Source organism: Megalobrama amblycephala, linkage group LG9, assembly GCF_018812025.1.
Source record: "Megalobrama amblycephala isolate DHTTF-2021 linkage group LG9, ASM1881202v1, whole genome shotgun sequence".
In the NCBI taxonomy this organism is placed as follows: Eukaryota; Metazoa; Chordata; class Actinopteri; order Cypriniformes; family Xenocyprididae; genus Megalobrama; species Megalobrama amblycephala.
In genome coordinates this window covers 23,796,806-23,820,868 of record NC_063052.1, presented here as the reverse complement: position 1 = coordinate 23,820,868, position 24,063 = coordinate 23,796,806, and the positions used below count along the sequence as shown (strand labels likewise).

At 39.4% G+C, this 24,063-nt stretch overlaps 1 protein-coding gene across 2 annotated transcripts; it reads right to left on the bottom strand.

The window, feature by feature from the left end:
• Positions 1-8,010: 8,010 nt before the first annotated feature.
• LOC125275369 (catenin beta-1-like) lies at positions 8,011-23,768 on the bottom strand. Of its 2 annotated transcripts, XM_048202219.1 has the most exons (17): positions 23,590-23,768; positions 21,538-21,644; positions 14,604-14,654; positions 12,939-13,163; positions 12,539-12,792; positions 11,807-12,045; positions 11,459-11,660; positions 11,223-11,367; positions 11,036-11,139; positions 10,607-10,945; positions 10,334-10,492; positions 10,095-10,214; positions 9,828-9,978; positions 9,517-9,638; positions 9,356-9,416; positions 8,958-9,189; positions 8,011-8,864 (listed from the first exon to the last, which is right to left on the bottom strand). In XM_048202219.1, exons 3-16 carry the CDS (start codon positions 14,614-14,616, stop codon positions 8,984-8,986), a joined length of 2,340 nt encoding a protein of 779 aa, XP_048058176.1. In that variant the 5' UTR covers positions 14,617-14,654; positions 21,538-21,644; positions 23,590-23,768; the 3' UTR covers positions 8,011-8,864; positions 8,958-8,983. The 2 variants fall into 2 exon arrangements, with proteins under 2 accessions (XP_048058176.1, XP_048058175.1); XM_048202218.1 differs by lacking the exon at positions 21,538-21,644 and having other exon boundaries at positions 23,590-23,767.
• Positions 23,769-24,063: the final 295 nt, after the last annotated feature.

Here is a 24,063-nt window from a genome sequence, read left to right as displayed (position 1 = left end):
TGAGGCGCAAATCAGCATATTAGAATGACGTCTGAAGGATCATGTGACACTGAAGACTGGAGTGATGATGCTAAAAATTCAGTTTTGCAATTACAGGAATAAATGACATTTTAAAGGTGCTGTAGAACGTCTTTTTAAAAGATGTCATATAAGTCTAAGGTGTCCCCTGAATGTGTCTGTGAAGTTTCTGCTCAAAATACCCCATAGACCCCATAGAACTGTCTAATTTGGGGCATAATTAACTATGTTTGTATTCTGGCTGCGGCCCCTTTAAATTCTCGTGCTCTCCGCCCCCGGAGCTCGCAACTGCCTTAAACAGCATAAACAAAGTTCGTCATGCAGCATGTCTAATCGCATAAGTATGGTATTTATTTGGATGTTTACATTTGATTCTGAATGAGTTTGATAGTGCTCTGTGGCTAAAGCTAACATTACACACTGTTGAAGAGATTTATGAAGAATGAAGTTGTGTTTATGAATTATACAGACTGCAAGTGTTTAATAATGAAAATAACGACAGTCTTGTCTCCGTGAATACAGTAAGAAACGATGGTAACTTTAACCACATTTAACAGTACATTAGCAACATGTTAACGAAACATTTAGAAAGACAGTTTACAAATATCACTAAAAATATCATGATATCATGGATCATGTCAGTTATTATTGCTCCATCTGCCATTTTTCACTATTGTCCTTGCTTGCTTACCTAGTCTGATGATTCAGCTGTGCACAGATCCAGAAGTTAATACTGGCTGCCCTTGTGTAATGCCTTAAACATGAGCTGGCATATGCAAATATTGGGGGCGTACATATTAATGATCCTGACTGTTACGTAACAGTCGGTGTTATGTTGAGATTCGCCTGTTCTTCAGAGGTCTTTTAAACAAATGAGATTTATATAAGAAGGAGGAAACAATGGTGTTTGAGACTCACTGTATGTCATTTCCATGTACTGAACTCTTGTTATTTAACTATGCCAAGGTAAATTCAATTTTTAATTCTAGGGCACCTTTAAAATATATTAAAATAGAAAACGCTATTTTAAATTGTAATAGTACTTTATATATATATATATATATATATATTATATATATATATATATATATATATATATATATATATATATATATAATTCTGACCCAAATTTTAGACAATAAAATCATAAAATGCATTTGAAAAGTAAAAGAAAAAATAAACAAAGAACATGTAAAAAAAAAAAAAAAGTTCCAAAGACATTTTAAAGTGATAAATATTAAATCATACAACAAAAAGAAAAAAGCTGAAATATATTTGAATAAAAATCAACCACTGGGACATAAGTGACTGAAGTTGAAGAAAAGTTTTTTAGGCTATACTTTCCAGGCTCACATATAAATCCATTGTATAGACATGTTACCCTGCCCCCTGTTCAAACTGGGCAAATCCATCCCCCCTCTCCTTTTCTATCTGAAGAGGGGGATGAGTGTGTTTTTGTGGAGGCGGTGAGGGCTGCTCAGCACAAAGCGCTCTGGCAACACTTCAAACTGCAGCCGCTGTTTGGCAAGGCCTCAGTGAAATTCCTCTCTCGACGAAAAGGAAAATAAAAGAGGTGGAGGCAGAAAATGGAAATGTTCATAAAACTTCCCAAATGCAAGCTAAAATGCTGGTGCATTACAGTTCATTTAATAGTAAAACAATCAATATTTGTATGAATATAGATTTGAGAAGAAATATGCTGAGCCTTAAATTCAACCTCAAATTTAAAAATGAATGGTAACTTAACTCTATTGGGGACAACAGATATGTGTCTTCAACAAATCAATAGAAAAACATGATTTGTTGAATTAAACCCAACTGACTTCAATCAATCAATCTCAAGACATCCGTTAAGATAAATGAGCTCGCCGATCAGAGGTTCATATGGATCCAATTTAGAAAAAAGGGGGTAGCTAACGCACCCACGTGTGTGCACAAGTATAGATTTCATCGCCTGCCCTCATCTCTATATTCAGATAAGAGAACGGAAATATTCTCCACCCTTCCAAGGCTGATTTATTGATAATGAATCTTCAACTTTAATTTCACACAGACATAAAGATGTAAAATGGCCCCCAAAGGAGTGGAAAAGAACAACAGGCAGCAGAGAAGAGAAACTCTTTGACTCTTTAAGTTTCTAGACATATAACTGCACATTCAATGTAGACTGCACTTAAAACCAGTTAAAGGTGCCCTCGAATGAAAAATGTAATTTATCTTGGCATAGTTAAATAACAAGAGTTCAGTACATGGAAATGACATACAGTGAGTCTCAAACTCCATTGTTTCCTCCTTCTTATATAAATCTCATTTGTTTAAAAGATCTCCGAAGAATAGGCGAATCTCAACATAACACCGACTGTTACGTAACAGTCGGGGTGTATGCCCCCAATATTTGCATATGCCAGCCCATGTTCCCAACATTATGAAAGGCATTAGACAAGGGCAGCCAGTATTAACGTCTGGATGTGCACAGCTGAATCATCAGACTAGGTAAGCAAGCAATAACAACAGCGAAAAATGGCAGATGGAGCAATAATAACTGACACGATCCATGATAACATGATATTTTTAGTGATATTTGTAAATTGTCTTTCTAAATGTTTCGTTAGCATGTTGCTAATGTACTGTTAAATGTGGTTAAAGTTACCATCGTTTCTTACTGTATTCACGGAGACAAGAGACAAGTTTTAAACACTTGCAGTCTGTATAATTCATAAACACAACTTCATTCTTTACAAATCTCTCCAACAGTGTAGCATTAGCCGTTAGCCACAGAGCATAGCCTCAAACTCATTAAGAATCACATGTAAACAATATAACAGTATACAATACTCACATAATCCGACGTGTGCATGCCGCATGCATGACGAACACTTTGTAAAGATCCATTTGAGGGTTATATTAGCTGTGTAAACTTTGTTTAGGCACTGTTTAAGGCAAGCGCGAGCTCCGTGGGCGGAGAGCACGAGATTTAAAGGGGCCGCACAGCATAAATCGGCTCATATTTAATGATGCCCCAAAATAGGCAGTTAAAAAATTAATTTAAAAAAATCTATGGGGTATTTTGAGCTGAAACTTCACAGACACATTCAGGGGACACCTTAGACTTATATTACATCTTGTAAAAAAAACGTTCGATGGCACCTTTATGAACGTGACTGGACACATTTCTGTCTGAAAACACACACACACACACACACGCACATATACATATACATATATATGAAGACTTCAGATGCAAAAGCCTCTAAGTGCCGTCTGCAATTTTCTTCTACAATGAGAATTTTTATCAAGCTTGTATGTTTAGGTTCAGTAATTTCACTTTAATGGCAATTAATAGGTCCCTTTCATTGCCATTAAAGTGAAATAACTGAACATAAACATACAAGCTTGATAAAAATGCTCATTTTATAAGAAAATTTCAGATGTCACTTAGAGGCTTTTGCATCTGAAGTCTTCATATAGATTTAAATATATATGGGTCAAAGATATGATGGGTCATTTTTTTGTCCAAAGGCCTTAATAATAATAAAAAACAAATATATGGCATCCAGAGTATGTAAGGTAGTACAACTAGATCTGTTTTATTGAATCCAAATGGTTTTAATTATATTTTGCTACATATAAAGGTATTTTAAAGATTTGAAGTGTCAAAAGGTCAATCGGTTTAACCGTCCAAAGGCCAATAAAGCCACTTAATTTGTGATTAAAATATCTTAAAATGTAATAAATGTTAAGATACATCATATATCAACATAATGCAGAATGATATTAAAGTTGTGTAAAAGCCATTGTTTTATGATAAAGAATGTCAGAAAAAATGAATTTCACTGATGTCATTCAGAGTAACCAATATAAAGGGACCATTTTGGATCAAGTCATGCGGTCAGTATCGTGTGACAGGATGTGACATCATTCAGACATCTGCAAAGGACCACATGGGGTGCTTCTCAATATCCCTCTTCGTTTCCTCGCTCCTCCGTCCTCCATCCTATGACCCGGAAACTGAACGAGCTCAGCCATCTTGTAGGACATCTCAATTCTCTAATTGCCCCGCGAGGAGGCGAGGAGCGAGGAGTGAGGATGTTTCCTGAGGAGTTATGAACGAGGATACACAGCTGTATCCTTTGCGGAAGTCTTTATAGTCTAGTCGAGAAACCTGACGCACGTATACATTCTCCTCCCCCGTCACATCTGTCAACAATAATTTAAATGTATTCTTTACTTTTGCACTTTAAATAAACTTTATATCTCATATATTTCAAAGGGACATCTTGCATTATTATTTATTATGATTTGTTTTTTAAATAACCAAACTTTAACAACATGAGGGCAGATCCCTTGAGCGCAGCTGATGATGCTTTGAAGTGACGCTCGAGTGATCAAGAACATTCCAATATACAAATAACATTTCCTCCATCCTCGTTTTCTTTCTTTGCATCCTCCCCTCACATCCAGGGGGTGGAGCTGAGACACGAGGAAAGGAAGCGAGGAAAGGAAACGAGGATGCACAAATAAGTAATGAGAAGCACCCATGATCGTGAAGCAAAGTAACTAACTCTTTTAACTATTTGAAAAATTCATGCTTTCACTTGCTCATACGCATATCCTGAAACATCAGGTCATTTGGTACAACCGCTATAAAACATAGAAACTGTTGTAATATTTTAAAAACTTGTACTAAATATAAAATGTTGTATTGTCCTTTTGTTGACTAACTAGCATGCTAACTAACTAGCTAGCTAGATATCAGCCTGTTAGCATTGTTTGAAAATATTATCATTCGGTAAAACCGAAATTTTGGTTAAAAAAAAATGACTTTTTTGGTGATAAATTTTATCAAACTTGTAAAAAAAAAAAAAAATATGATAAAAGCATTGTTAATTGATTATAAAAACCACAATCTCATTGTTAACACTTAATAAAACTTCAAAATTAATTATATCCCCATTATATTTCTTTTTTTTAACTTTTAAAAACCTTATCCATCAATGACCCATTTATATATATATATATATATATATATATATATAATGTATGTACATACACTGATCAGGCATAACATTATGACCACCTTCCTAATATTGTGTTGGACCCCTTTTGCTGCCAAAACAACCCTGACCTGTCAAGACATGGACTCCACTAGACCCCTGAAGATGTGCTGTGGTATGTGGCACCAAGATGTTAGCAGTAGATCCTTTAAGTTGCGAGGTGGAGCCTCCATGGATTGGATGTGTTTGTTCAGTACATCTCAAACCATTGCTGAACCTTTTCTGCTTCATGGCAGGGTGCATTATCCTGCTGAAAGAGGCCACAGCCACCAGGGAATACCGTTTCCATGAAAGGGTGTACATGGTCTGCAGTTCTGATGCTCACGTGCCCACTGTTGGCGCGTTCGGTGGTGGACAGGGGTCAGCATGGGCACCCTGACTGGTCTGCGGCTATGCAGCCCCATACGCAACAAACTGCGATGCACTGTGTATTCTGACACCTTTTCTATCAGAACTAGCATTAACTTTTTGAGCAATTTGAGCTACAGTAGCTTGTCTGTTGGATCGAACCACACAAGCCAGCTTTCGCTCCCCACGTGCATCACTGAGCCTTGGCCGCCCATGACCCTGTTGCCGGTTCACCACTGTTCATTCCTTGGTCCACTTTTGATAGATACTGACCACTGCGACAGGGAACACCCCACAAGAGCTGCAGTTTTGGAGACGCTCTGGCCCAGTCATCTAGCCATCACAATTTGGCCCTTGTCAAACTCGCTCAGATCCTTACACTTGCCCATTTTTCCTGCTTCTAACACATCAACTTTGAGGACAAAATGTTCACTTGCTGCCTAATATTTCCCACCCACTAATGAATGAAGAGATAATCACTGTTATTCACTTCACAAAACAGCCCTGACCCGTTGAGGCATAGACTCCACTAGACCCCTGAAGGTGTGCTGTGGTATCTGGCACCAAGGTGTTAGCAGCGGATCCTTTAAGTCACTAAGTTGTGAGGTGGGGCCTCCATGGATCGGACTTGTTTGTTCAACACGTCCCACAGATGCTCGATTGGATTGAGATCTGGGGAATTTGGAGGCCAAGTCAACACCTCAAACTCATCATTGTGCTCCTCAAACCATTCCTGAACCATATTTGCTTTTTGGCAGGGTGCATTATCCTGCTGAAAGAGGCCATAGCCACCAGGGAATACCATTTCCATGGAAGGCTGTACATAGTCTGCAACAATGCTGAGGTAGGTGGTACGGGTCAAAGTAACATCCACATGGATGACAGGACCCAAGGTTTCCCAGTAGAACATTGCCCAAAGCATCACACTGCCTCTGCCGGCTTGCCTTCTTCCCATAGTGCATCCTGGTGCCATGTGTTCCCCAGGTAAGTGACGCACACACACCCGACCATCCACGTGATGTAAAAGAAAATGTGATTCATCAGACCAGACCACCTTCTTCCATTGCTCTGTGGTCCAGTTCCGATGCTCACGTGCCCACTGTTGCTGATTTCTTCCGGGTGCATCAATGAGCCTTGGCCACCCATAACCCTGTCGCCGGTTCACCAGTGTTCCTTCCTTGGTCCACTTTTGATATATACTGACCACTGCAGACCGGGAACACCCCACAAGAGCTGCGGATTCAGTGCTCTGACCCAGTCGTCTAACCATCACAATTTGGCCCTTGTCAAACTTGCTTAAATCCTTACGCTTGCACAACAGGTTAACAACAGGTGCACTAGATGGGCAACAATGAGGCGACCCCCAAAACAGGAATGGTTTTACAGGTGGAGGCCACTGACATTTTTTCCCGACTTTTCTGTTTTTCACTAGTTTTGCATTTGGCTAGGGTCAGTGTCACTACTGGTGGCATAAGGCGATACCTGGACCCTACAGAGGTTGCACAGGCAGTCCAACTCCTCCAGGATGGCACATCAATACGTACCATTACCAGAAGGTTTGCTGTGTCTCCCAGCACAGTCTCAAGAGCATGGAGGAGATTCCAGGAGACAGGCAGTTAATCTAAGAGAGCTGGACAGGGCCGTAGAAGGTCCTTAACCCATCAGCAGGATCGGTATCTGTTGCTTTGTGCAAGGAGTAACCGGATGAGCACTGCCAGAGCCCTACAAAATGACCTCCAGCAGGCCACTGGTGTGAATGCCTCTGACCAAACAATCAGAAACAGACTTCATGAAGGTGGCCTGAGGGCCTGACATCCTCTAATGGGCCCTGTGCTCACTGGCTGGCACCGTGGAGCTTGATTGGCATTTGCCATTGAACACCAGAATTGGCAGGTCCGCCAATGGCGCCCTGTGCTTTTCACAGATAAGAGCAGGTTCACCCTGAGCACGTGACAGATGTGAAAGGGTCTAGAGAAGCCGTGAAGAACCTTATGCTGCCTGTAACATCGTTCAGCATGACTGGTTTGGTGGTGGGTCAGTGATGGTCTGGGGAGGCATATCCATGGAGGGATGCACAGACCTCTACAGGCTAGAAAATGGCACCCTGACTGCCATTAGTTATTGGGATGAAATGCTTGGACCCATTGTCAGACCCTACACTGGTGCAGTGGGTCCTGGGTTCCTCCTGGACTGGCCTGACCTAAACCAAATAGAACACCTCTGGGACATTATGATTTGGTCCATCCAATGCCACCAGGTTGCACCTTAGACTGTCCAGGAGATCAGTGATGCCCTGGTCCAGATCTGGGAAGAAATACCCCAGGACACCATCCATCGTCTCATTAGGAGCACATACAAGCACTGATGTGTTTTCAAAGTGTTCCTTTAATTTTTTTTTGCCCCCCCCCCACCAGTGGTCAATGTTATGCCTGATCGGTGTATATATGAAAAGTGTTAAATGCAAACATTGTAGCACTTTGTAAGGAAGGTGTATTAGAATTAACTTAAATTGTGGTGAAATGTGACCTGGACATGTTCTTATAAAACTCAATGATTGCTTTATACATTTATGTAATCACACAAACACAAATGGAATAAAGTCTTTTATTGATTAGCCATGTCATTATCCATGTTCCCAAAAAAAGCCAAACGGGCTAACAAACAATGACGTTGCTTCAATAGAGACTACCTCCAGATAGCATAGAAAAGATTTCTGTCTCTGTGTATACCTCATAAACCCACATCTACAACCCACCCACCCTTGCAGCACCCACACCCTTTTTGGAACAATAGTGACATTGAAAACTGCTTCTCCTTGCTTAACTTTAAGCATTTTGTAAGAATGCATATAATTTTTTTTTTACTCCCAACAACCACCATTTTAACTGATCATATAAAAAGCTACACATTGTTACACTTTCAGTCAGATTACATAGGAACTGAGATTAGTGTTGTTCACTAGCACGTGAGTGATAAAGATCCGGAAATCAATGAGGCAAGTCCACTACAACTTAACACTATAGAAGACATTTAAAAAAAAAAAAAAAACAAATATTGAATAAAAATTTATGGCAGAAAAAAGGCCAGGTTTAAAAACCAAGCTAGGGTCAGTACCATGAAAAGGTTAATTTAAGAAAAAAGAAGAGGAAAAAAAAAAAAAAAAAAAAAAAAAGCTAAAAGAGTTCCATCTTAAAAGATCCTTTTCATGTGCACTTGTCAGTATCCACATCACAATCCATCTGTACTTGCATTTTTCCATCCAGGGCAAAAATAAAAAAGGGGTCATAGCAATTAAGGAGACGGGCATCCACCATTTCCCGTTAGACATCTCCCCTTCTTCTGCGACAAGTGTTGTGTGTCAGGCACTTTCTGAAACACTAGCCCACCCTCTGGCAAACCTTCCATGACTCTTCAAATCACAATGCAGATTCATTCAACATACAGCTGTGGTGAGAGAGAGAGAAAAATCACATTAATGTTTATATTAAAACCCAAGCAGAATGCACTTCCCAAGCAGAGTTTTTGAAGTCATCTTACCTTCAGTACTTTTAGACCACGAGTGTTTAGAGGTCCGTGTCAAACCACGCCAGCTGATTGGAGTCTGTAGGGGGCAGGCCATCCATCAGGTCTTGAGCATGGCCCAAGTCGGGCAGCCCCTCTACTGGGTACTCTGCTCCAGGGTGGTGTCCTCCCATCTCATGCTCCAGCATGCCATCCATACCCAGACCATCCTGACCGTAGCCAGAGTGGAAAGAACGATAGCTGGGGTCTAAAAAGGATTCAAGAAAACCATGAGTCGTGTGTAAACAAGTGCTCAAATGAAAAAAAATAAATATTTTTTTTTAAAAGATTACATGTGCAGAAACAGAAAAGTTTAAATAAGTGAATACATTCAAATAAAGATGTTTAAATAACTGCAATGAAAAATGTCTTACCATCTGTTCTGTATCCAAGAGGCTCTCCCTGAGCACCAATATCAAGACCTAGGTCACCAGTCTAAGATGGACCCCAAAAAAAAAAAAAAAAAAAAAAAACTCCATAAACATGGCATCATAGTGTGTAATAGGTCACTATCAGTGTGCAGATGAAAGTGTACCTCATTCCAGGACATGGGCTCTGTTCTGAAAAGAGAGCTGGTAAGTTCCACAGAAAGACGTTTCTTGTAGTCCTGAGGCTTATCCTCAGACATGCGGAACAGCACTGCTGCAGCATATGTGGCTATATAGAGAAGTACATGAGTGATGTAAGATTAAATGGAAAGCTTTTGTGTCCTAGACCCCTTCCACCCTTTAGCTGCTAGCACAATTCACAAGAAAAATTTAAAAAGATATGTACACTGATATAATTTTTTTTTTTAAATTTGCTGTAATGCTGGTATTTGAAAGTCAATAGGGGGCAGTCACTCACCCACTCCCTCATTTCTGGAGTGTAACAGCTCTGTGAGAGGGGCCGTGGCTCCTTCAGCCTCAATGGCCTCTGCAGCCTCCTTATCCTGAGCCAGCTCGCACAACACACCTGCTGCTACCCGCTGGATATTCTCAATGGGGGAATAAAGCAGCTACAGAGCAAGAGATACACTTTAGAAACTCATAAAATCGCAGGGTTCACAAGATTATAGATGGCAGCCATCTTGCATGTTGACTTGGTAGGGGATTAGGTAAAGTAAAGTCATACTTGGACAAATAAGGGGATGGTGTTGAGCCCCCGGATAACGATTCTGTTGTGCACATCTCTGGCCAGGATGTGAAGTGCTCCAGTGCAGCCTTCCACGATCTCCTCCATACGAACTCCCTCCTGAATATTACAAATCAGTCAATTAGTATAAAACATTTGTTTTTCCCCAAATACACTCCTATTACAAAAGAACAAAAAAAAAAAAAAAAAAAAAAAAAAAAAAAAAAAAAAACACTCACTACAAACTGTTGCTGTGTGCCGCCCATTGATGTGCGTCTCTGGGTGTCCTGGTGTGCCCTCACCAGCAGTTGGACCAATCGAGGAATTGCACCCTGCTCACGGAGTGGCGCATGATTGGCAGGGCATAGCGCCAGATTACGGATCAGACCGACTGTGGCCTACAGGAATGTGGAAAGACTTGCGTTAGAATGTGCAATCATATCATAAAATGCAAAAAAAAAAAAAAAAAAAAAAAAAAAAAAAAAAAAAACTGGACAATCTAGCACACTCACCTTAATTAACGGCCAGTGTGAGGGTGGGTGCAGCAGTTTGACCACAACAGGCAGACCATAGTGAAGACGCACTGCATTCTGGGCCATCTCAGCATCTTGGTGTCTGGAGGTAAGATGGCGTAGCGCGCATACGGCAGGCTCCGTGATGTCCTCTCTGTCACCAGCTCTGAGAACAGTGCGGACTAGGGCCTCGATTCCACCAACTTGGCAAACCATCATCTTGTTCTTGTAGTTGTTACATGTGAGGTTGGATAGTATGCCGGCAGCACAGGTGACCACATTGATGTCATCAGAAGCAAGAAGCTGAACTAGAGTGCCAAGAAGTCCTTCCATCCCTTCCTACAATCCATGAGAAAGTGTTAAACTTAAAAACGAGTGCAGTTCCATCAAAAACTAGGCTACACATTGTGTTTTACTCCAAACATTTACCTGCTTTGTGGCAGCATCCGACAAGTTTCTGAGGGTCCAGAGGCAGTTTTGAACCAGACGCTGGCTGGGATCTGTCAAGTGAAGGCCGAGAGCCTGCATACCACCTGAAATGCACAAGGAAGCAAAAGATGAGACACTGACATCACATACATGAACGCACACTTTAACGACACAAGCAAGTACGTACCAGCCTCAACAATGGCAGGTTTGTTGCTGGAGCAGACTGACAATACTTTGAGCACACGACTTGTGGTCCAGAGCAGTTTCTCATACGTGTATGTTCTCATGATGTTGACCAGAGCCTGAGGTCCTCCACTGGCCAGGATGATTAACTGTGGTGGCAGGAGTTGAGATGAATGAGTAAGTCACTAACACATCTTTGTATTTTTATTCCCCATTTAGCAAGACCAATGCATTACTTGCCTTGCTCTCCTGGTTGCCATATGCCAGGATCTGTAAGCAGTCTGTGGTGATGGCGAGGAATTTGACGTTGGTTTTGTTGAGCAGGGCCACCATCTTCTGAAGTCCTCCAGCTAGACGGACAGCCATTTTAGCACCTTCCTGATGGAGCAGGAGGTTGTGCAGGGTTGTGATGGCATAGAACAGCACACTGTCCACGGGGGATCTGAAAACATAATCATGTAATATAGTTTAGTGGAGAATCTGTACAAGTAGGACAACAAAATCTCAAGACTAAAGTGCCTGTGTTTCCAAGCAGCTCTACTCAAGGCTTTCAAAAAAACCCTGACTTCTTTGCTTTGGTGCCCTTACCCCAGCATTTTGACAAGCGCAGGGATTCCTCCCGACTTAAAGATGGCGAGAAGGCCCTCTCTGTGGTGGGACAAGTTGTGCAAGGTGCCGGCAGTGCAACGGGCAGTCTCCACATCACTCGTGTTCTGCATGGTCCTCACAATGGCTGACACCATCTGGGGGGAGCGCATAATGGCATGGCGAGAGGCCTCTTTCTTGGAGAGCTGGTGCACCATCACTGCAGCTTTGTTCACCACCACCTGGACAGCGAGAGTGAGTTTTTTAGGGTATGAAGATGGAGTGAATTTGAAACTGCTGGATTTTGGCAACTTGTCATTTATCAGTGAGGTTTAGCATAACTGCAGACACAGATCAACCACAGAAATTGAAGTGACTCAATTGAAGGGACTTTTGATTATAAAATGGAGAAATCTTTCAAGGGTCACTTCAAACTAGTGAATCGCTCTGCCAACCTCACATCCGCAAACAGGCTACCGTTACCTTGTGAAATTGACAACATCCAAAAAGAAAACTTCAGTTGATTCAGACAGCATTGTCATTGCTTCAAACTTTCACTGTATGACTAAAAATAATCTTAATGAAGGCTCTTGCCAAAACATCTTCCATTTTTAGCTTCAGCTGCAAATAAACATTCCCAGGAGTCCCTAATGTCTTGTCAAAGGAAAGTGCAATTTTAATCGCTATAAAAGAACACCTTGGGAAACAAACATGAAGTATTGGAACATTCCTAACCTGGTCCTCATCATTGAGAAGTTTGGTGAGCTCAGGAATGGCTCTGGTGGCCAACTCCGCATCATCCTGGTAGTTAATAAGATTGACAACGGCATGTTTGAGCATTTGTGAAGGCTCAGCCAGTCGCTGAACATTGGTAGGGTGTGCAGAGTCAAACTGGGTAGAAGTGATTTGCATGCCCTCATCAAGAGTCTCAGGAAACATGGCAGCACGGACACGCTGGGCACGGGTCATGGCATACTGCCCATCCAGGTCTAAGAGAGGAAGTTTGTGATTTAGCCAGACAGGAAGCAGGCAGGAAAACTGTAAGACTGTAAATACCCAGGTAGAAGGGCTCTCATTTTCATTTTTAGTCCAATACAGGCATCATAGTGTGTTGGAAGCAAATACAGCTACATACCTGCCACCTGCTCAGGTGTGAAAGGCTGGTTGAAGCCCTGCTCCCACTCATACAGCACCTGGTTGTCCAGATCCTCCTCTTCAGGGTTGCCTTTGCCTGACAGAGATGGTGCTGTGGTGGTGGCTCCAGAGTGAATACCTGAATCCAGGTAGGACTGCTGCTGCCAGTGACTCACAGCAGCTTTACGATCCTGCTCCATGGCCATATCAAGCTCCATAAGGTCAGCTACAGGAGACCGATACAAAGACATTCAATTTTATGTTGTTCCAATCAAACAATTTTGTCTGGTTCTCCTCAGCAGACCTCTGCTACGCTAGAGTTTCAGGAGCACACAATAGTCTTACATCTCACTGAACAGGCAGTAAAGTATGTGATGAATTTTTCCAAGGCCTGAAACTTTACTGCCATTTCAGCAAAGCATACATTCTTGCAACATTACAGTAACTACATTAAGTGTGAAACCAATTTATTTTTATTTGCTGTAGTTTAACCCTTTAAGACCTGAAGGCTCCAGGTCTTAGTTTTTTTTTTTTTGAGCGACATACACAAAAGTAAAGACTCATAACTCCAAAACTATAGCAAGGAGAGTCAAAAGGTAGGTATCATTTGATAGAACACCAAGTTATTACATTGGGACATGTTCATGCTGAGAAACTGATAAAAAGTTATAATTTTTTTTTAAAATAATTTTTTTTTTTTTGACATTGAGTAACTCAGGAAGGCAATAAGATCAGAGAAAAATTCTTTTTTGGTGATGCTCTCCTACATGCGAGTTGCATCTGGTTCAAATTTTGTGGTGATAGCATAAAGTATAGTTGAATAAATTATTAATTTTTTCGCAGCCAGATGGCACCCATGGGCGGTAAACTCTGGTTTAGAGGCACTTCTCAGCACTCGTTAGGAGTTTTTCAAAATGGTTAGATGCATTAAAAAGCTGAGTTTCTAAGCTTTAAGATGATAACATGTTTTGGGTTATTCCACGTTGGAAAACGAACATGGATGGGTCCGGGAACATTGGATACACACTGTATCCCGGAAAGATGAGAGACATGTTTTTAGCCAAGTATGATAAATCATTCTATGAGTAATATCTTGCGATCAACGCAATATTATGTTGATTTTGGGTTCATTTTAATCGTGAGAATCTGCTTTAAATAATGAGCATATGAAATCTACATATTTGTATTCAGTTAGTGGCTGTGCTGTTTTTGTTGTAAACACATCACTCAGACTCAGAGGGTGAAAATAACGCAACAGAAGGATGTTGGAGACTTGATCTGAACGTGTAAAGTCTCTGGTTTTGTATGCAAAAAATAATTTTTTTGTGCTACCTATATGGGTTCAGTTTTTATTGGCTCTTAAAGAGAGACACGCAAAAGGGAGCGCCGATGCTCCATCCGGTCTTAAAGTGTTAATGATGTTATAAAGTTTTTTTTATTTTTTTTTATTTGAATAACCAAGTTTGATACAATTAGTACATTTAGTTTAAAAAAGGGGCATTTATGTAGTGTTTGATATACTGGCTCTCTGAGGGTTAACTGAAATCATTCAGTGAATAAACCTGTTCTTTTTTGGCTTATCTGTGTTTTTGTGGTTGCGTTAAGCAGCACAGTCATTGGACAAGAATGCAGATAAACTGAAAGACTAACTTGGAAAAATACTCACACTGGGTAGCCATCGTTGTTGTCAATCCCTCAGTCTGAGCGAATTCCAAACCTGTAGACAAAGAATAAAAAAAAAAAAAAAAAAAAAAAAAAAAGTATAATTAATATATATATATTATAGATATATATCTCTCTAATCAGGATAAAAAAAACACTACATAAAAAAACAACTAAAAAAACACTACATAAAACAAGCCAAGCATGTAAAGTTCAAGAAAATGCTACATTTTACAAACCAGCAGTAACATTTGGCCATTCCCCTCAGACACCAGCTGTTTTTTTTTTTTTTTTTTTTTTTTTTTTTTTTAACAAGCGAGAAAGAGGCTTCAATCTACCTTACAGACCCTAAAGGTAGTGCAAATGGTGGGGAAACTCCCCTCATTTAGACTGTAGGGTGTCACGCGAGAAGTTGAGAGCGGGAGACAGGACGGTGAGTCATCTTGGCAATGCCAGTAAAAACATGCTGAAGAGGTTAGTCAGCTTCATTCATTCAAAGCTGATGAGAATAATACAGCATAAAGCACCACAAATGATGGGATTATAGACAGCCTGAAGACATGAAACAAACACTGTTGCTTATTAGGATCTCAATTAAGGAAATCAGATTTACTTGTTCCCCTATTAGGGAAGCATATTTGACTATAGGTTGCAGACTATTGTTCTGGAATAGTTGGATTGACCCAAATAACAACAAAAACAAACATTAAGCGTTTTCTTAGAACCACTTCAACAAAATGTGTACCAAAATTGTCAGTTTTAGGTTATAAATGAACGGCTGATTTTTTATAGGTGAAAACTTCCACCCGACAATATATTCAAGGGGGGTGGGGTTTAGATAAATACAGAAACCAAAATGTAACTAGCAAATGACTGAAAAAAATGATTGCTCCTCAAGTACACAGAAAATGCGGGGGGGGGGGGGGGGGGAATGATCCAGGTAGAAAGGAAATGAGCAAATAAATGAGATTATACTTATATAAGGGTGCAAAAAGGTTTTTTATGTCATAGCATGCTGACAGCATTATTCTGTGCTTTAACTGTAAAAGAATAGTGCAGAAAATATACTTAAGACTTCAATCAGGGGGATTCAAGCAGGACTTTAACAGTGCTGAGAATGCCGGTGCCTGAGCACAGAATTCCTATTCTTAGTCTTAGTCTACCATCTAGGTATAAACAGTTGTCTAATATTTGTAAAATGAAATAGGATTACAGAATAAAGTTGCTGCCAAGTCTTTATTTTATGGAATTGTTTTTTGTATTTAATAAATTAGAAATTTGAAGAGTAAAAAAAATATAGACTTTATAATAAAAAATAAAAAAAAGGATTATATATATATATATATATATATATATATATATATATATATATATATATATATATATATATATATATATATATATATATATATATATATATATATATATATATATATATATATATAATAAAAAAAAAAAAAAAAAAAAAAAAAAACACCACACACACTCACTAGGGCTGGCCAATATGTCGCATGCGATTGTCACACGCATTTCATCAGTAAAGCCGGTTCCCTGATTACCGCTAAATCGCCATCACCTGCTTTCAAATGGAGCGCCATTTAATAGACAGAACCGTAGATCACTACCAAGCTACGCAATATCACGTTCATTATCGCAGATGAATCGCCTTCAATAATGAACACGATATTGCGTAGCTTGTCAGTGAACTACGGCTGTCTATTAAATGCCGCTCCATTTGAAAGCAGGTGATGGCGATTTAGGGGTAATCAGGGATCAGGGCTTTACTGACGAAATGCACGTGACAATCGCATGCGATATATCGCCCAGCCCTAATACACACACACTAAAAAGAATTGTTTAAATAAGAAATTGTGAAATAGTATTGCAATTAAAAATATCTATTAAGACATTTTAAAATTTAATTTATCCCTGTGATGGAAGAGCTGAATTTTCAGCAGGCAGTTCACTATCACGTGATCTTTCAGAAATTCTTCTAATATGCGATTTGCTAAACATTTGTCAATATTGAAAACTGTTGTGCTGCTTAATATCTTTGTGGAACAGTGCAGGGTTTCTGCAGGTTTTATGAAGGTAAATTAAATTAAAGACTACCATGTAAAGACCTTTTTAAGACCAAGAGGCCAAAGAAGATTAAAGGAAAAAATTGAAAGGAACAAAATGTCATTATGTTCTCTAAAAGTAAATGTCTGGTTCTTATTAGCAACACTGAAAATACAACTTCCACCAGATATCAGTTACTTTAATTCATTTTACAAACTGCAAAAAAACAAAAAAAAAAAAAAAAGGGGGGGGGGGGGGGGGGGGTGTCCTTCCTCAGTATTTTGTCTTGTTTTCCAGTGCAATTCTTAAATCAAGAAGCATTTACTTGATATGCAAGATGTGTTGTTTTCTGTGAAATTGATCAAAATTGAGTTTATAGTTAAAACATGAACAAATATCTGCCGGTCAGACTTAACTTCCTGCTGAATTTTCAAAACTCGTTCACATATATTTGTTTTTTTAATTATAACGTCAAATAATTGTCATCTTTTAAGACTTCATTTTACATTTGCATTTCAAGTAAATGTATCTTGACAAAAGATGTTTAGGCATTTTTACTCGGAAAATAGGAAGAAAAAAAAAAAAGTTTCATAATAGATACTCTTTTTGTAAAGAAAGTAACATTTAATGCTATGATGCATTTAAGACTTTCTGCTTGATTTAAGACCTTTTTAAGGCTTTACTTTTGTAAGAGTGAATTAAGACTAATTAAGACCAGCAGAAACCATGACAGTGATAAATTCAGTATTTTTTTTTATTGGGGGGGGGGGGGGGGGCATTAAGTAATGGTACACAGAAGTCACGGTCTGGTACTTACCTTGATTTTGAGATCATGGTTTGTGTGATTTCAGTACAATAGAGAAAAAAAAAAAAAAAAAAAAAAAAAAAAAAAAAAAAAAAAAAAGAGTGGTCAAACTTTAGGGTCCAAGTTTTGTTAATAGTAATTATTAATAGTAACTACTAACTATCAACTATGACTTTTGCCTCAAACCCCTAATTACTGCTTATTAATAGTAAGGTAGTTAAGTTTAGGTATTGGGTAGGATTATGGGATGTAGAATATGGTCACGCATAATAAGACATTAATATCTGCTTTAGAAGTACTAATAAACAGCCAATATCCTAGTAATATGTATGCTAATAAGTAGTTAATAGTGAGAATTGGTCCCTAAACTAAAGTGTTACCAGACAAAAGAACAAATCCACAATGCTAGTTTATTTTGAATAGGCAGTAGTGCAAATCAGTTTGTTCCACCTAGCTGCATTTAATCCCCTAGTTGGTGCAGTACAGCCTCCTTTAGTGTATTAAGCACTAAACACCCTTTCACATTTTTTTTTTTTTTTTTTTTTTTTTTTTTTTTTTTTTTTTTTTGGGGGGGCTGTTTTTTTAAAAAAAAAAAAAAAAAAAAAAAAAAAAAAAAAAAAAAAAACCTGGTCTGGATCTAACCGACCCCAAACTTTTAAATGGCAGTGTATAAACTAGGAAACTAGGCAAGTAACGATTCACTCCGAGCTGGCTGGTTGTCTCTCGATAAAAATTGTGCCACTCGATAAAATTGTGACGATTCACGTCGGTTGAGATGTTGAACGAATCGTAATACACATTTTAAATATGAGGTGCGCTAAAGCTGTATAATGTGAGCTTGCTTTACAGGCACAACAGCAGTGAATAAGATGTAGCTAGCGACAGATTGGGCGTGCACACTGGCGCAGAGCGATAGTTCAGTTCATTTCTATGGAAGATGAGCTTTACACTCATGTGCGATTGTGAATCTCAACTTCCAGAGGAATTAATTGAAAACACTCACTCTGCACCAGTGGGCACGCGCCATTAAACAGTTGCAAACATGTCGACGGCAAGATGCTGACGTTGACTCATTCAAATTAGAGGTGTGGTGGTATTGTGTCTTTCTGAAGATTAATAATCACCACCATAGTGAGAAGCTCACCTCAGTCTGCAGGTAAAAAAAAAAAAAAAAAAAAAAAAAAAAAAACCCTGGCAAAGTGCATTGGTGTTTTCATGTCCAAAAAAAAAAAAAAAAAAAAAAAAAAAAAAAAAAAAAGAGGCTGTTCGTTGTAAATGCATTTCAGGATCATCAAGAGAAAGACCAGCAGAAGGATGTATTCCACAGACTGAACGAGAAAGCTGTGCCATTGCAGAACCAGAATCTTTCTCTAAATGTGTACATGGATTTTTGTAAATGTGTTCCGTTTTTCAACTTTTGCAAGTGTAATGATACAAATTATAAATATTAGCATCTTGCCTTTATAACAAATTAAATCCCCTGTCACTGTTGTACTTATTTTTAAATTTCTGCTGTTCTTCTGTGCAGGATGAGGGTGAAGGTGCCAGTGGACAGGCAGGCAGACAGAGCTGAAACAAACTCCTCCCAAGAAAGCAGCATTGGAAGACCTTACTAGGAGGGATTTTTTGCGATTTGTTTTAAATGTCAATTTAGTTTTACATTTCAGTTTTACAAAGAAATGTGCCGCATTTTGTCTGAGAAATAAAAGGACACTTTCATTTATAATTTGTCTTAAATCTCATTTTGTTAAATTGTGAGAAAACCATATCGTGAAACCAATATCATGAATAGTATCACATTGTGAGTTGAGTGAATCGTTACATCCCTAGTATAAACCATGTACACAAACAGTAAGCTATGCATTTGCTTCAGACCATGTAAGTGTTTGAAGTTAAATCACAGTGCTGTAATGACCTCTGTAAACCTTAGTCTCATGCAGAGCCTCAGGCTAGTGATGCCAGTTCATGGGGTCGAGGACATATTTAGAAGCGTGAAAAGATGCCACAATGAAATGAAAGCTGTCAAGCAATCAGAATGTGAAAAGTTTCCTCACGCTGGCCTCAAAACAGAGAGGTCGAGTTTTATTTCCATAGGAAACTGCTCACGTCTGCTTCAGGGCTGGTCTTCCTGCATGGGCCTTCAGTGCACCAAACAGCAATTAAATGAATGAAATGAGTCTAACATCCCTCCTCATCTCAAAGGAAAAAATAATAAAATATGCATAACACATCTTAAGTATAAATCAGCATTAGATTAAACTGTTCTGTATAAACAGGTTAGTTGTTATTAACTTTAATAAACTGAGCGGACATTTTCACAAAAGCATCTAGTAAGCGGACAAGACTTGGAACTGGAAACGTTGACAGATTCTGGCTTCCTGCTGCAGTGAAGAACAACATCAGCTCTCACATCCTGCAGGCCTCAAAAGATCCGATATGCGTCATGATATTGGGGTTAAATGCAAAAGTAATGCCACAACATGGCAAGAAACTGACATCCTCGTTTCCAACTAATCTAGACATTCAACAGTCAATGTGGTTAATCTGACCACAAACAAACATCATCCAAGCACTGATTTAGTGCCGTGGAAAGGAAGAGCATCATGTGGCAGGGGAGATCAGTGGAAGACCACATATTTACAACTATGAACCTATACCCAGAGCAAACAGATCAGGGATATAAATATAGCCAAGCAGTCAAGTTAATGTGCACATTTGTGTTAATACTACTTTTGTGCGTTTTAATTAAAACATGAATGCAGGGATGTCTGGGAATCACTTGATAAAGTAGATGAAAATACAGTTAAGTGCAAGATGTGCAGCACCAATCTGCCATATGCATAACATTTTAATGAGAACACTATAGATTGTTGTGAATTTTTTGCGCTTTAGTTGCCCGTGTTTCAGCGTGTTGTTAGGGGATGAGTGCATTCAAAATATGAGTAACACTTTCTGGCTAGCATGTAACTTTGTTCAAGATCACTTGCATTTGCATCCTTCTGTGCTGCAGATAAGATGTAATATTACATTTATGTTGTGTATCTCGGGTTTCTGATCAATCTCATATAGGATCCATCACATAGAACGGGCTTCAGTTTACTAGTGTTCTTTCACTTCAGCTTAACCTCATGCAACCATTCCTTTTTAGATGTTTCTTTTTTGAAAACACATGCATTACTGATAATCTAAGCAGTGTTATTTTTCATATTCATATAATTAGTCATTTACATATTTTGATAGACATTTTTATTTGTTAATTTTAACATTTTCATATCAGTTTTTTTTTTTTTTGTTAAATCGCCATGAATCGCCCCACCCCAGAGTACTCAAGTAATCATTGAGACCAATCAGTACTCAAAATGAAAAATTGGAAGAAAAAAAAAAAAAAAAAATTGCCCATCTCTAACCACTGTGTGAATGTAAAAACCTAACATGTGAGGATTTTGCAGGGTATTTCAAATAAACATCTCAAGAGAACTGAACTTCTACAAATATCCCATGGTCATGGGTGCAGAGAGACTGTGTGAATCAGAACGCTGCTCATGTCACATGTACTACAGAGCTCTTCAGCTAAATTGCAAGCCTCTGCAACTAGGTTGAGTGCTGGTTCTCAGCTGGAGGAGCATCCAGGCTGTCTGAGAACAGCTTTTAATGATGGACAAACTGCAGAATAATCTTGGTATACCAATCTATAGCACTACTGTAGCAGAATTTCTCAACACGACCTCAAATATAACATCAAGAGCTGCTTTCACATACAGGCATTTATAGGAAACCTTATGATAACATCCTGGAGTCAGCACTGGACATTCCCCTCCTGTCTGTGTGTATGTCTGCACGACAAGATACAGCACTTCAAATACAGGGCTGCGCTGAACGTGCTGTGAAGCCGTGCCAATGTTAATAAATTAGGCTTTTAAGGGTGCATGTGAAGGGAGATGGTTTGATTCGAGCGCAAGCAGAGGCAGCTGTAGTAGTTTATGCAAAATACATCATCCTCCAAAGTGGTGAGACTAACCTGGAATTAATTTACCAGACAATGAACACAGAAGGAAGTCAAACACAAACTCACAAGGTTTTTCTTGCTTGCGGCAAGAGTCAGCATTCCACACAGGCGCACAGGAGGCGGACGTGCAGACGAATCACTGTATGATTATGGGACGGATTTGGAAACCGAACCTTCAAAGTAAAGGAAGGTCGCCTGATTAGCACTCTTAATGGGCTCGTTTAAAGTTTATTCACTGTATCCTGTTAACACAAGCAGAGTTGTTGCTACACAGGGCCAGTGCAAACAAAGCAAGTTTGCTAGCTAGTCAAAAAGCTATACTATGAACAAAATAGTACAAGTGGTTCCAAACACTTGTGTTTTGTTTGATGACAATAAGGGATTTTAGGGCAAAACTGACAGCCTCAAGGTCCATTCACACCAAGGATTATAATGTTTCAATAATTCTCATTGTGATAACAGGTAAGTCCATACCACAACTAGGACGATAACGACACAAATTGTTGGAATCACTTTCAGAATTTTCAGCTAAAGAACAATAAACAAAAACATTGACATCAAAACAAAGTTAACCCGACTTTAAAGGAGCCGTAGCATTTAATGCGGCAGATCACACGAAGGCGCAATTTATGGGTGCAGTATCCACTTAAATTAGCTTTTCTTGGTCAAATTATTTTCAAAATATGACCATTTTCACAGGTTCTTTCACAAAACTACCATTTTCTGCGTCTTATGGGAAACCGAGGTTGTTTTTAAACAGACTACTGTGGGTATTTCCCGCACAGGTATGAAACCCGAATTACGCTCGCCGCTAGACAACGCGACCACACACGCGCAATCGTGGAAAAGTTTCGACCTCTTCAGTTTCCACAGCTCAAGCTGCCGACTGACTTTAGCCCCGCCCACGCTTCCTCCAGCAGAGACGCGCGCGATGGCTGATCTAAGGTCAGTTCTGCCGTGCCTCTCAAGGTGGGTAAGTCTAACTAAAGTGCGTGAAACAGCTGTTCCGGGCACTGGGAGCCGAGAAACTCGAGCCCCTCCTAAAAGCACGCAGGAATTCGGCCATCGGGGCCTTTGTTTCGAGGAGCAGCAATGAACCCTGAAATGTTTCGACTCAGTTTCCCCTTCTCAAACTTAAAAACTTGCCTAGCAGATGACACCAAAATGTGACCAACTAGAACATCACATCAAAACCTCGGAGGAAACAAGACCACGCTAGTTCTTGTAGCCAAAACTCACTTTTTCTAACAAGTCCATCATGGATATCCACGTACACACCTACGTACGTGTTGATAGATGGTAACGTTAGATAGTACGTGTTGTCAAGACAGCAATTTTAATGAACATAACTAAATTCAACACAACAGTCCATTTTTGAAAAAATGTCCAGCAACCTCAGATTTAAGTTTGACATGGCTCGTTTTCAAGATAAATACACGTAAATAAAACTGTGAAAAAAGAAAAAAAAAAAAGAAAAAACATTTTCCTTCAGTCACAACTAATAAAACTAGTAACGTTACATTTCTAGCTGACACTTTTAGCCGACTGATAAACCTTACCAATCTTACATACTACAACAACACAACGGATCGTCTCAGTTTTTACTAGAACTTGAAAATGTCCGCAAAAAACAAAAACAAGTAAAAACTCCCCGGTATGTCTGACGACATAAACCAGAGGAAACTAAAATCACGATGTGGTTAAGAAAAAACTGGGTTGAATATGTCTGTGAAAAAAACAACACGTGGAGTCCCTAGTGAAATCATATGCGTATTTATTAATAATTCTATGTTATCGACTGAGATCTGCTGGTTTGCTGTTAGCTCGCTGCTCGAGCCATAGATCTGAATGAAAGCTAACATTAGCTAACGTTAGCCAGTGTTTGCGAAGCTACCGTAAACAAACACAAGAGTCAATGTGCGTCGTGCATAAACCTGCAACTTCCTTCTAAAACCAGTATAAAACAAAAAGTAAAAATCTAAACCAATCGTTTTTAAATGCCCAAGTCGCGGAAGGAAGATCCAACCCCAAGTCTCGCATGGAAAACCCTGGGAAGATTCTCTCGCTTCTCCAATCAAACTACATGGAGTTTAATCAATCCTCATTTCAAAAGCTTACCTGAAATTAAACCGACGAACTCCTTTGTTTGGCCGGTGAAGGATGACCAACGCGTTGGTATTCTAATAAGAATGAAACAGCCAAGCCAGCCGGTGAAATTCCCGGACGGGGAGCTGTTCTCCTGCGTTAGCGATGCAGCAAACCTTCCGCACTGAGGTAAATCTAGACCTTAAAATGGCGTCGCTCAGACGCAGCTCTTATACGAGGAATGCACAGATAATGTATCCTACCGCACGCGAAAAACTAGAGCGCAGCAGCGGCTCGTCCAGTATGAAGCTAAGCGTTAGTATTATGTGTAGCCTATACGTTAACATGTGATAATCAATAATTAATGTATCATATTCACAATACCTTGTCTGGGGTCTGGATGTTTTTAAGTTGACACCGGGAATATGGTATGCGCGGAGTAATATAGCAGCTACAGGAAGGGCGAGGTGCGTCCATTAGGTTGGAATGTGGGTGTTTTGAATGGGA

Coding starts and splice junctions, on each gene's coding strand:
- LOC125275369 (XM_048202219.1), bottom strand. Junction 11,368..11,458: donor ATGGCAACCAGGAGAGCAAG/GCAAGTAATGCA, acceptor CTGCCACCACAG/TTAATCATCCTGGCCAGTGG. Junction 9,190..9,355: donor TCTTGGATACAGAACAGATG/GTAAGACATTTT, acceptor AATCCTTTTTAG/ACCCCAGCTATCGTTCTTTC.